The sequence below is a fragment of the Numida meleagris genome, chromosome 2 (genome assembly GCF_002078875.1).
Source record: "Numida meleagris isolate 19003 breed g44 Domestic line chromosome 2, NumMel1.0, whole genome shotgun sequence".
In the NCBI taxonomy this organism is placed as follows: domain Eukaryota; kingdom Metazoa; phylum Chordata; class Aves; order Galliformes; family Numididae; genus Numida; species Numida meleagris.
Genome location: NC_034410.1, coordinates 70,130,680 through 70,144,310, shown reverse-complemented (window position 1 = coordinate 70,144,310; position 13,631 = coordinate 70,130,680). Strand labels below are relative to the sequence as shown.

At 36.0% G+C, this 13,631-nt stretch overlaps 1 protein-coding gene and 1 long non-coding RNA gene across 3 annotated transcripts in view; one reads left to right on the top strand and one right to left on the bottom strand.

The window, feature by feature from the left end:
* Positions 1-11,880, top strand: part of LOC110393902 — a 14,869-nt gene extending 2,989 nt beyond the window's left edge. Inside the window, exons 2-3 of the long non-coding RNA XR_002435255.1 lie at positions 8,387-8,490; positions 11,305-11,880. This is a non-coding gene — a long non-coding RNA (uncharacterized LOC110393902). The remainder of the gene's footprint in view (positions 1-8,386; positions 8,491-11,304) is intronic.
* CDH10 (cadherin 10) overlaps positions 1-13,631 on the bottom strand; it is a 96,375-nt gene that overhangs the window by 12,662 nt on the left and 70,082 nt on the right. For both annotated transcript variants that reach the window (XM_021387350.1, XM_021387351.1), the window contains 4 exons: positions 11,195-11,382; positions 8,402-8,655; positions 5,170-5,306; positions 2,980-3,101 (listed from right to left, as the gene is read on the bottom strand). In XM_021387350.1, the coding sequence (XP_021243025.1) occupies positions 2,980-3,101; positions 5,170-5,306; positions 8,402-8,655; positions 11,195-11,382 (701 nt within the window). The remainder of the gene's footprint in view (positions 1-2,979; positions 3,102-5,169; positions 5,307-8,401; positions 8,656-11,194; positions 11,383-13,631) is intronic.

Below are 13,631 nucleotides of genomic sequence, written 5' to 3'. Positions count from 1 at the left end.
GACGAGATCCACCCGAGAGTACTGAGGGAGCTGGCAGAAGAGATAGCCAAGCCACTTTCCATCATCTATCGGCGTTCCTGGTCAACTGGAGAGGACCCAGAAGACTGGAGGCTTGCCAGTGTGACTCCCATCTACAAGAAGGGTTGTAAGGAGGATCCGGGGAACTACAGGTCTGTCAGCCTGACCTCGGTGCCAGGGAAGGTTATGGAGCAGATTGTCCTGAGGGAGATCACGCGGCATTTGCAGGACAACTGGGGGATCAGGCCTAGCCAGCATGGGTTTGTGAAGGGCAGGTCCTGCTTGACCAACCTCATCTCCTTCTATGATCGAGTGACCCATCTGGTGGATGAGGGAAAGGCTGTTGATGTGGTCTACCTAGACTTCAGCAAAGCCTTTGACACTGTCTCCCACAGTATTCTCCTGGAGAAACTGGCAGCCTGTGGCTTGGACAGGTGCACCCTTTGCTGGGTAAGGAGCTGGCTGGAGGGCTGGGCCCAGAGAGTGGTCGTGAATGGAGTTAAATCCAGCTGGCAACCGGTCACGAGTGGTGTTCCCCAGGGGTCGGTGCTGGGGCCTGTCCTCTTCAATATCTTTATTGATGACCTGGATGAGGGCATTGAGAGCACCCTCAGTAAGTTTGCAGACGACACCAAGCTGGCAGGAAGTGTCCATCTGCCTGGGGGTAGAGAGGCCCTACAGAGAGATCTGGACAGGCTGGATTTCTGGGCTGAAGCCAATGGGATGAGGTTCAACAAGACCAAGTGCCGGGTCCTGCACTTTGGCCGCAACAACCCCAGGCAACGCTACAGGCTTGGGGCAGAGTGGCTGGATAGTTGTATGGAGGAAATGGACCTGGGGGTATTGGTCGACGCTCAGCTGAGCATGAGCCAGCAGTGTGCCCAGGTGGCCAAGAAGGCCAGTGGCATCCTGGCTTGTATCAGAAATAGTGTTGCCAGTAGGAGTAAGGAAGTCATTGTCCCTCTGTACTCAGCCCTGGTGAGGCCCCACCTCGAGTCCTGTGTCCAGTTTTGGGCCCCTCACTGCAAAAAAGACATTGAGGCCCTGGAGCATGTTCAGAGGAGGGCGACAAAGCTGGTGAGGGGTCGGGAGCACAGGCCTTATGTGGAGCGGCTGAGGGAGCTGGGATTGTTCAGTCTGGAGAAGAGGAGGCCCAGGGGGGACCTCATCGCTCTCTATAACTACCTGAAGGGAGGTTGTAGTGAGCTGGGGGTCGGCCTCTTCTCTCATGTAACTAGTGACAGGTCGAGGGGGAATGGCCTCAAGTTGCGCCAGGGGAGATTTAGGCTGGACATTAGGAAATACTACTTTTCTGAAAGAGTGGTCAGGCGCTGGAATGGGCTGCCCAGGGAGGTGGTTGAGTCACCGTCCCTGGAGGTGTTCAAGAAGCATTTAGATATAGCGTTGGGAGACATGGTTTAGTGGGGTTGTTGGTGGTAGGTGGATGGTTGGACTAGGTGATCTTGTAGGTCTTTTCCAACCTTGCTCATTCTATGATTCTATGATTCTATGATAAATATGTATAGTTTTGCATGCTTAGCTTCTTATTTATTAGTCATAAGTCCTTGGAGTGTTTTCTTTCTTCGTTTCTTTTTTTACTGACAGCCATTTTGAATGTGAAGAGAAAACCAGTTACAAGGCAGAAAGAACTTCTACGTTTAATTTTAAATTGTATTAACTTCAATATTTTAGGTGGCTCAGAAAATAGAGTTCCTCAAAGTATGTTTACCTGAAAGCATAACTTACATAACACAGAGAGAACGCTGCCTGCATTCTCTATAGTTGGTAAACTTGGACAAAACTGATTCTAAAGTCTCCAAGAACATAAGATTTGTGGATTAATGTGTTGACTTTCTTTCAGCCAGAGGTGCTGGTGAAACTGGAAGAAAAACTCAGTATTCTACATTTTAAATTCTAAATCTATATCTTAAATTTTGATTAAAATCTTAATTTAGTATACCTAGGAGACAATACAACTGTCAGAAATTCTAGATGTTTTGCCAGGGATTTTCACTTATACAGCTTTAATTATATTAAAGTTCTACTAGTAGCAACTATTGCCTAATATTTTTAAGTATTTAATACATTCTAAGTATGAACTTGAAGTCCCTTGTAATTTCTGACTGCTATAGCTTTAGAAAACAGAATGGCAGCCTGAGTGCAAAACTTGTGGTGTAAACTGAATGTGATACCTGTATGACTGAAACAGCTAAGACAAGCTAACAATTCTCCTATCTGAAATGCTTGCACTGAGGTTCTACTGTGACCATTTTAGAGCATTTATTGCTGCCTGACTGTGCCTCTGGGACTTGCTGTGCTGTAATAGGCAAACAGTTTTTAGCAGTTCTAATAAGCAGCTGCTTGCTAGAAACTAGATATTTAGTACCACACTCATTCTGCTTAAAGTATGCTTTCTGTAGTTTGTAAGCAGGAAACCAAAATCATATATTAACATTTCAAAATATATATTTTGTGTTTAATTTTCAAAATGGTTTGCTAGAATATTAAAAGACAAATATTACTACTGGAAAAGAAAAGGAAAGGAAAGTGTGACAGATGCATATGTGTGCAATCACCACTAGCATGGACTGAAATATATGTGAGGTGTGCCGCTTCTGAGTTATTGAGAAGATTGATTACACTTTTTTAGTAGATAAGTGTAACGTTTTGCTTTCTCTGAGAAGGTAATGGCAAAGCTAATTATGTCCATATTTCTTGAACTGATCTAAATAGGCAAAAATAGTATAGAGTTAGGTTTAGGAAAGTGGTAATTCACACACTGTTGCCAAAATAAATCTGTATTTCACTCTAAGCCTCACATACAAAGCTACCTGCTGCTTTCATTTTCAACATTTGAAAGATGTTTTGGACATAATTTCTCCCAAATAACAGGCAAGAATGATCAACAATTGAGTACCATAGCAAAATTAGACAGTAGAATGAGTTTTATCAAAAGCATACCTGTCCGGCTCTTGCATTTTCACAAACAAAAGTATCATAGAATACAGCAAACTGTGGGGCGTTGTCATTAACATCCAAAATTCTTACATAGACAGGAACACGAGTAGTATCTTTGGGGTTGTCTGAGAAAAGAAAAAGATAGGATACCTTTAGTAGTAAGATAAATTCAATCTTCCAAACTTAATGAGCAACAGATATTTAAGACTATGTTAGAAACTGGTCTGAAAGTAGGAAGATATCTTACTTAGATTAAAATAAGTATTTGAATCTAGTGAGCAATTAAGATTTTTACATGAAAATAGTGGCTGCCAGTGCTGATGTTCAATGTAAACATAGCATATAAAAAGTATGCCTGTTACTATTATGGCAAATTTATTTATTTGGTGGGCTCAAGGGTATCATTCTGATATAAGGTTTTGAGTTATAAAATGATTTGCAATCGGTTTAACATAAAGAGATGTATTATTAAAGCTTTCCTATGCCTTAATAAGCAGGCAGGAAAAATTTAAAAAGTCAGTGAAGGAATTCCAATAAAAATCAGGCTTGATTAGAAATAGCTTTTTATGTTTAAATTGCCTTAAAAAATACAAATGTTATTTTTCAGACCTTAGGTTAAAACCAACAACAGTAACTGCTTCTATCTCCTCAAATGTTCTAACCTTAGTGTTATTTAGAGTGCCCCCTCTTGCAGATCGAGCTGGCCTACCGAGAATCTGATATAATGCCTGAGATTAAAAATGCATCTATTTCTTGGAATTCTGCTGAATGTCCAATAGCTAAAAACTGTATGATTTTGCTACTATAATGGAATAGATAAATAGCAATAGAGATGATTCAAAATTACTTGGATTTTTTGTTGTTTGATTTTATTTCACTTTTAAGCTGCAACAAATAAAACAGCAAACATTTAGGAGGAGCTGAAATTAAGTTCATATGTAACTTATAACATTTTTTGCTGGAAAGTGCGATGTTGAGCCTTTTACATGCTGAAATGTTTAAAGTGGCAGGTTTTGGATACTGTTTTCACAGCCTCTTGCCTTTTTGTACTGACTTTCCAAATATGTTCTGTTCTCATAGTTGCTCTCTGATTGTGTCGTCCTTCAGAGTTAACATTTTTAAACTTATCTCCTACTTCCATACTTGCTCCAAAACTAGCATACTTCTTTGGAGAAGCTTAGCTACTCGAAGTAGGTCTACAATGTAAATTCTCTCAAACTATCCTGACAAGGAAGTGAGTTAAACACTACGATAGAGGCATGAAATTATAATAAGTTTCTTTGATATATAAGTACTCCTGAAAATTACTCTTACAGAAGTGGGCAGGACTGTGAAATAGTGCAACCTTAGAAACATGCATTGCAGGAAGAAAGGTATAGCTACTGGATATGCTCAGTACAACCAGCCCATTGTAGAAGACACATCAGGCTCTGGCTACAGAAATAGGACTTGGAAGTCTATGAGTTGTTAACTGAGTGGACCTGATGTTCCACTGAGTTCTTTCCTGTGTAGTTCCCGCCAGCTGTACTTCACTGTTCATCAGCAGTTTCTGCTTCTTGGAATGATTTAGAACTAACCCTAAAAATGAGTGGCTTTGAAAGCATAAGACCCTCACTAGCTATTTCAAAGATCAGACTTCTGTCACTTAGAAAATTTTCTTGTAGGAGGATTAGATTTAATTTCAACCATGTAGCAGGATCTCATCTTTCTTCTTTGTACTTTCAACACATGGAAAATATCTACAAGGATAGAATTTAAATAGTCCAAGAAATGTTATATCTTAGTGATCACATGCAGCCTAACTTGTAAGATGTATTGATTCCAAGAGCTGTAGATAAAATAGATTTTTTTTTTTCCCTGAGGAAGTGAAGAAAACAATAGAGACAAAAGCATAGATTGCCATCCTGATCTATGCTACTGTAACATCAAAATCCTGCCATTTTCCTTAAAGGAAAGGAAGGAAACAAAATTACCTCAGTGTTTTATTTAATTGGGTAACATCTCAGAAGTAGCTTGGATATTAATGGTCATTGTTAGAAAAAGGTGAGGAGGGGAAAAAAACTACAGGGTGATAGCTGCTGTTAGCTACACCCAACTTAATTCCCCAGAATATGTCATAGATTGGAGTGGGAGGAAAGTGATGTAATTTTGCGGGCCAAGGAAATGGAATGAAAAAATACCAAACTAGCTTACTGAGCTCAGCTGCTATAACACTGAGATTGTGCCATTGTGATATCTCACGGTCCAGTGGCTTAGAAGTATAGATGGATCCATTTCCAGAATGAATATTGAATATCCTGTCAAGATCTGTATGACGATCCAGAGAAAACCTATATTTGAAGGAAGAAAAATTGCTGTTAATTGATTAAAATGTAAAACAAATGCTTTCTTCCTTTTTTAAGTCAATACAGCTTTTGAGTTCTATACATGGTATCAAAAAGATTGCTTTTCATTAAAGAAATTTTCACTTTCTGTAAAGGAAGTGCTGCTTTTTTTTCTCCTCCTGATCATTGGTTGTTAATGTAATGATTGTATCTAAAATGAACATTGTATATGTAAATTTATAAAAATTCACATATTCTCTAGAATAAGGAATAAAAATTGAAAAATTTTATTAATATAATAGTGTAATATTTTATCATCATAACTTTTATAGACATATATGAGGATCACAAAAAAGTCAAATTTTCAATATAAGAATTAAAGAATTGTTTTAATCTTGAAAGGAAAATTCTCTTTGATGTGCAGTTTTTCCAGACTGAGACTGACAGCTGATTTCTGAGCTTTTCAAAAGTGCTCTTATAAACTCCATATCTGTGCTTTAGGATACGTTAATTTAGCAGAGATTGAATTAAAAAAAAAATCTATAAAATGAGTTAATATGCAGAAATTTCACTTTTATGAATGTTAAAACATCTTCCATGGTGTTGTGGATGCTATACATCTTCAGGCAAAATTTCTTCTAACACAAAATGGCAGACATGTCAATGGTCAGCAAACTGTTCTTTCCTTCATTTTATTGTAATATTCAACACTGCTTTAAAAGTTAAGATTAAACCTTTGATGTGGAGTAAAATGTAACATTTTGTGAGGTAAAGATCATTTGCGTAATTCTGGCAGTATTGGGTCAATTTATTGTATAATGTGGTAAAAATAATCATTCATATTTTCATGAACTTTTATGATTGACCAAAACATTTGATCAAGTGCACCAGTTTTTACTTATAATATTTAACTGGTCTGAGCAAAATGAAAAAATGCCACAATATGAAAATAACGACATTTTGGTGAGTTTCAGCACTCTCAACAAAATATGTAAAAACAGGCACAAAAACCAAACCAACACCAAAATGAATAAAAACAAAACAAGAACAAAATGAAAGAAAATTAGAACAGATGGATCTTCTGAAACTACAGGAAAAACTTCCTCAAATATTTTTTTCTCATCCAGCTGTCTGTAAGTTAGAATTTAACAAAAATCTTATTTTTCAGAGAAATTGTATTTTTATGTTTATATGATAAAAAACTGATTTCCTTCATCCATGGTAGGAGCCTTAAAGAGGAAAATAACCTATTTTGACAGTAATCTGTTTTTTTTTTTTCAATACGCAGGAATCACTTTACTGTTTTCCAAAATTTATACCACATTGTCTTATTAAAAATTCTGTGCCATTTCATGTTTGATATCTGTCATGTTAGATAAGTATATACTTTTTACCCACTTCTGATGGCCTGCAAATTCCACTGGAATTATTAGTTTAAAAAAAAAAAAACAAAACTCCATATTCAATGAACAGAAATAAAAAATATTGCAGAAAGAAGCTGCAAGCACTGAATTTATGGGAATTTGAACTTACTTAAAATTTGAATTAACAGAAACTCATATTTGAAAAGAAATAGTTTAAAAAAAAAAACAGTTAAAGCCTGAATTAATTCTACAACCTGAAGCTGTGATTTTTTTATCATTACCCTTAAAATATACAAATTACCCTAATGTCAAAATAATATGACAATTTCAAAGTATTTTAGTTTAAATGTTAGCTCTTCACTTTGGAGGTGAACACATATTACTTTGTATTTAATATTGGTGTTGGAAGAAGTAAAAGCTTACTCTAGGTACCTAATTATTCTTTGAAGTTGAGAGACAAAGCAAATACTGAAGAGAAGAATTTGACCTATGCTGTGTAAATTGTGTTCAAGTTCCTGTCTCAAACTGTGTAGTATTAAAAGAAAGTTTAAAAAATAAAGTCTAAAAACAACCCTGTGTACAATGAAGAACATTATCACAGGTTTTTTTTGTAGTAAACTAAATCTAAATGATCCCTTTCGTTGTTTGTTTTTTTCCCTTCGTTATTTTCATTTTGCTCCACCTGCCTCTAAGGTATTTTCTTTAGGGGAGTGACAAAGACATCAACTGAACATAGTAAATTTATATAAAATACTTTTTAAATTGCTATTCTGTATAAGTAATACTGATGAGAGAAATACAGTCCTTCTGTTCGAGTTGTGTCAGCAACAAAATGAGTAAAAGTGCTAAGTTTGTTCCTTTTCCACTCACAATTATGAAATATTACTGCTAAAATTGTCAGTTGTCTCATTAAATTAGAGTGGATAAAGATGCAATGCTAAGTTATATATATATTCTACAATTTTAGAGGTTTGGTGCTTTCATCTGCTATCCTTTCTATACACATAAATCACCATAGGAGAAAATTAGATTCAATTTCAATTCCTAGTACAGTTTTTCCACCTGGGCCTCATTCAGATGCATGTGACAATTGATTTCAAAGTTAGTAAATTTTTTTTTGCCAAATACAGTTTTTGTACTTTTGTTAGGCATTTCAAGCAAGACATATCAAACTTGGACAGACTTATCTGTTTCTTAATACTTATGTATTGTAGCAATAATAAACTAACAAAATACAGTTAACCAGATGTGGTCTAGCACGTAGCATCAAGCAATAACCATGGAAGAGATATTTTTAAAGATTCATCTTTGAATGTCTAATTTCTCAGGGTATTTGAGCAAACACCAGGATAAGTCTATTCTGTGTAGGAATCACATTGGCAGCCTACATAATAGGAATCAGGGCCTGGCACTGCATACTTTCAAGGACTAACTGGTGAAGGAAGTTAAATCTCTCACCCATAGACTAGTTTTGCAATTTGCAGTCCTGCAAGCCTACTTGAAATCAATGTGTAATTTTTTGTTTTCTGAGATAGGAAGTACTAAGAAGCATTTATTCTGGATCTTGTGTGAATGGCTGTTCTGTGAAGTGTCTGAGGCTTACAGATAGCGTCATTTTCAACTCTGTCTACCAAGTTGGCACACTAGTATATACAAGAAAAAACACTATCACCTTCTACTATTTCTCTTAGTATTTTCTTTACCAAATTTCTTTCTTTACAGAGAATTGGAGATTACCTTATAGGGCTTGAAGCTGAATCAGGATCTCGTGCCATTACTGTTCCTATTATTGTCCCCAACTCAATATCTTCATGAACCTCAAAAAGGTAAGAAGATCTGCTGAAGATGGGAGGCTCATCTACATCTTCTACAGAGATTTTAACAATAGTTGTATCTTTGAAAGGCCCAAGGTAATAGAAGCGTGGATCCACATGGGTATTCTCAGCTTCTACTTTCAAGGTATAAAGCCTTCTTGTCTCATAGTCCAATGGCTAAAAATGAAGATGATGATAAACTATTAAATTACATTACATATGAAAAAATGTTGACCTATATACAGCAAAACAAGGAGGACTGAAGCCTTCACAGATCTTCTAAGTTGGGAGAACCCTAACACAGTTAAAATTTTCCAGAGTAAAACCCACTTTCCCTAAAGTAATTTTCAGTGTCTTTAAGGAGAGTTTCTGTTCCTAAATATTACCTGAATTAATATAACACCAATTACAGAAAGATTTTCTGTGTAAATCTACCAATCATTTGGTGAATTTTGCAGATCTTTCTCAAGCATGAGGATATGAAATAATAATACAAACATTTAAAATAGTGACATTGCAGAACAAGGTGCATAATACTAATCTTTTTCAGGAATAAGTATAGAAACCTCAAAACTGTTTATGTCAAACAAATATATCTGGCTTTCAAAATCAGCAGTAGATTTTTTTTGTTTAGTCATTATTTTTAAGGAGAGGGGTTCAAAATGCTTTCTATTTAGTAAGAGCGTAATCTTGTTCCTCATCACTGAATTTCGTCAATCAAACATCAGGTGTTTGGTTTTTTTTGCAGAATAGATTTAACATTTTTGTCAGCAGTTCCTTCTTAAAATGGAAGGAAAGGTTTAAGGGTAGAAACAACTGTGGATACAACAACAACAACAAAAAAAGAACATCCATCTGTTCCTTAGAATGGTTCCAACTGTCATAGACAGTTTTTAAAAGTATTAGTTAGTTAATGATACTTCCTTAATTCCCTAAAATCTCTCAGATATCAACCTCATTTTCCTTCATCAAAATGGGTGGTAGAACACTTGTTTCTTTTCTCTGTGCTGCCTTTAAATACAAATTATTGTTCATGCAAGATGCCAGGAAGATAACCCAGAAGATTAAATATGCTATTTAAGAGCAGTAAGATGCAGTCTAGACAAAGAATTGTAGTCTTCACATTGCTCCAAACTTGCTTTAAAAAGTAGTCAGAGCAGAAGAGAGAGTATCTAAGAATATACCTAGGAAATGCATCATAGTGTTGTTATCTATGCTAAGTATGTGACTATTGGTGTTGTCTATAAAGTGCAGCATGCTCCTGTTAAGGGATGCAGACTTCAAGCCTAGAGTAAAAGAAGCTATGTTAGTCCAAATATATGAAATTGTAACACAGCAACAACGAAGTTAAGCAATTATTTTATCTTTATTTTACATTAAGACTGAGTAACTGATAGACTCAGTAGAGAAACTCCAGTTATTTGTGGTTATTCACCAGTGAAAACTGAAATTGCAATAAAGTGGGTGAATAATAAATAAATAATGAATACTTTCATAATAGAACAATCTGAGCATATTTTTTTCTTGCTAGTTAATACAGTTGTCTGTGCTATATGAATGATAAGCTACTTATCAATATGAGAAAGCAACCTGGAAATTTCAGAATGTGTCATATTGCTAATGTCAAAATGAGAAGAACTTATTCATTATAATTTATTGGTGACAGATTTGGAGCTGATGTCTTATAACATGAATTTCTCACACTTGATCCAGTTTTTAGTCTGTTTTTTAAGACATTTATTGATTTAATATAAGTCTGTGTGGAAAACCTCAAGCAAGAAAGGAACAGCCCAAGCCTTTGCAAATGTCTAGGAAAAGGAAAAATATCTGGGCCCAGTTTGCTGTTTTCTTACCTTCCCAGATCAACTTCAATGAAAGAACACAGTAACATAAGTTACACTCTGCAAAGATGATGAATTCCTTTTTGTATCTTTACCTTGGTTGTAATTCACAAGAGATGTGGAGAGGGATGCAGTTGTATAGTAGTGTTTCATTTGTTACATGATACTTAAGGTGTTAGTTTGTGTTAGAAATACTGCACAGATTCTTTAGAAATGCTCAAAATCCTAAAGAAAAGGACTGGGGCACTTCTGGAAGGGAAAATCATTGAGGAGCAGGAGAATGGCATTTCTGTCTGTGAGATCTTTCACCTATGAAAGTGCTTAGAGACAGAAGACAGAACTAAAGCTAGCTCTGAAACAAATACATCACCATTATGTGCTGCTCCTGTGTACCAACTGACCTACTGGAAACAGGAATAAAACAATATAGCTTTTGACAGTTTCCATGAGTATACTTGTGTTTTTTGGCATACATTAGTCTCCTAAATTGACACTCAGTGAATGACAATCTCATAAAGAAGGAAAGCCCATGTTATTCAGTAATGAATTAACTGTGTATTGCTTGCTGAAGAAAATAGCTTCCATGAATACTAGATAAATCTGTATTTGAAATCACTGAAATAATTAGTACTAACATTGCAGTTGGTCCATTTTTTGCATACTTAGCTGGTAATAATGCTTTAAACCTGCACCTCTGTGTCTCAGTGACATTGCTGCCATGTGTTATTTCTAGTTCATCTTGAAATAGTACCATTCAGTCACCAGTGGGGGAATGTTTGCAAATGTTGAGCAGTTAGAATTTCCATCACATGATCTAAGCACTTATGCCATAACATCGACATCAAAAGCATTTAGTCAAACTTCGTTATAGGCACCTTTCGCACGGTAATGATGCCTTCCTGTGTGTCCCGTTGTGTCACAATATCAAACATATCTGTCCCATCACCATCTATAATTCTGTACTCTACTTCTGCATTTTTTCCAGTGTCTGCATCTGTGGCTTTGACGCTGCCAATGGCAGTCCCAACTGGAGAAGATTCAGGAATACGGAGGTGGATGGTACCTGTCAAAGAGACAAAGAGCCACTCAGGAGCCCCACAAGCCATTGCACATGCATTAAGTAACATCATCTGTGTCACACAATAGCTAATTATAGATTTTTGTCTATTTTTTATTCTAGAGATTTTCCTTTTAAATACATTTAAGGCAAAGAATTATGTAGGGCAAAACTTGAGGTAGAAGGGTGAAAACTGTAGAAAAACAAAATCAGAGGAAAAAATCATAAAACAACAGAGGCCTTCTATTTTCATATCTCAGGAAAGGATCAGTCATATATCTACTTTTCTTGTTTCCTGAAACAAGATGGGAAAGATTGCTCTATGATCCTTTCAGGCCTTACTCTCCTTAACAATGGTTTTTTCCCCTTAATATCTAACATGAATCTTTTCGGGTGCATTTTACGTCTGTATTATCATGGAAGCAATAGAAAGACCAAAACTTCCCTGACTTCTCCAGCCAAGTATAAGAAGCAAATTGAAATTTAATTTTGCCTTTGAAAATTAGATCATCAGGTACAGTATTTAAAAAAAAAAAAAAAAAAAAAATAGGGGGAAAGGTTATGAAAATCCACAAGCAGGTGGACCCAGAAAGCGGCATGCACATACCTAGTTACTAACAAGAAGCACAAAAAGTCAATAAAAGAAATTAGTAGTTTTGTGTGATTAGAAAGGATTATGGGGAATGGCAGTGGCAACACAATCCCAACATATCCTCAGGAGAACAAAGGTGAGGATTTTTGATGTCTTTTCATAGAGTATGTTGTAAGGCAACTACAGAGTAACAAAGGGACTGTTTCTGCTTTTGAGGAGACTGACTGGAAAAAAAAAAAAAAAACGCTCTTTTTCACTTGGAAGTTTAAGAATTGCTCTTATTCTGCAGAATTACTTTTTTTCTTTGCCATTATTATGTAGTTTGCCAACATAAAAAAAAATCAAAAACCCTCCAAAACATTCACATATAGTTTATTTATTAAATCTTGAATACAGAGGACTAAAATTGAACTTTTTACAATTGTATTTTAATAGCTTTTGATATGAAACTAGTATATAGCAGCAGAATTAATACTTTATAACCATAAACACACCATATTCTATTTATATGAATTCATTTCTGTGCAGTTGCTTTTTGGTGTTTCAGTCAAGTGATTTATCTTGCATTTGCTCTGACATTTTCATTACCTTTCTCTAAAACCTAAATCTGTGTACTTTGCTACATTAGTGTTTAATCTCTGTGTAATCTCTTAATGTTTAAAAAAAAAACAGCCTCTACTCCCGCTGAGATTACAGTGAAAGACTGCTCTTTTTTCGAAATATTTATGTTATAATTAGCTCTATGGTGTGTTGACTACTCTGTTTGTTTGTTTCTGTGTGCTTAAAACTACTTCCCCAATCAGTGCTATGTTGACTACCACTGCAATACCCAACTTATTAGTTAGTCTGCAAAGTGCTAAGAACTCTTAAATTGACGTACAAACAACACAGTGGAACTAGATGATGAAAATAACCAGAAGTATATCATCTGAAAGACTATTTTAATTTTATGGTGAAAGTATCCATTAATAGAAATCTGCACCATAGTAAAAAAACACTGCCTTTTATTATTTTTGTCACTGATGACTATGAATCATTTAGGACATTGATTAAGTAGGGGAAGTAGTGTAGCTTTAGGCACTGTATCAGAATATCACTACACAAACTAGATTAGTCTTGCAAAACTCTACCATGAATCCCTTTTGTTTCATTGTTCTTCCCCAAGGAGAGTCATGTACTGTTGGCATTTATTCCAGTGAGTGATGTTGTTGCAGTTGTCGGTCAACATTGAAAATGGGAGGTTTATGGAAGAAAAAAGTGTTCCCATACACCAAAGAGAGGGGAAGCAAGGTGGAAGATTAAGTCTACGTACTACAATATCCTTACTTCTGGAAAACATTTGAAAGTGTGACAATTGAAATGATCCAAAAACTGAAGTCTTTAAGGGCCTTTCTGTTCAGAACCTTGATAACATGTTTGTGCAGGCAGAGCAGGAAGGGCACAAGGTGGACTGCTTCTGACCTGAGAACACTAGAGTGCAGTATTCTGTTGACACAAACATGGTGACTCAGACTGAGACAAAAACCCAGATAGAGAGGCATTTCTGTGCTGATGCATGCCCCAGACAGACCACCTGAGGAGTTAAAGACGTGCCCAGACCTTTAGTTGTGGGGAACTCCAGAATCTGGCACAAAGGAAGAGTAGGGTGTCACAGGTGCAAGTA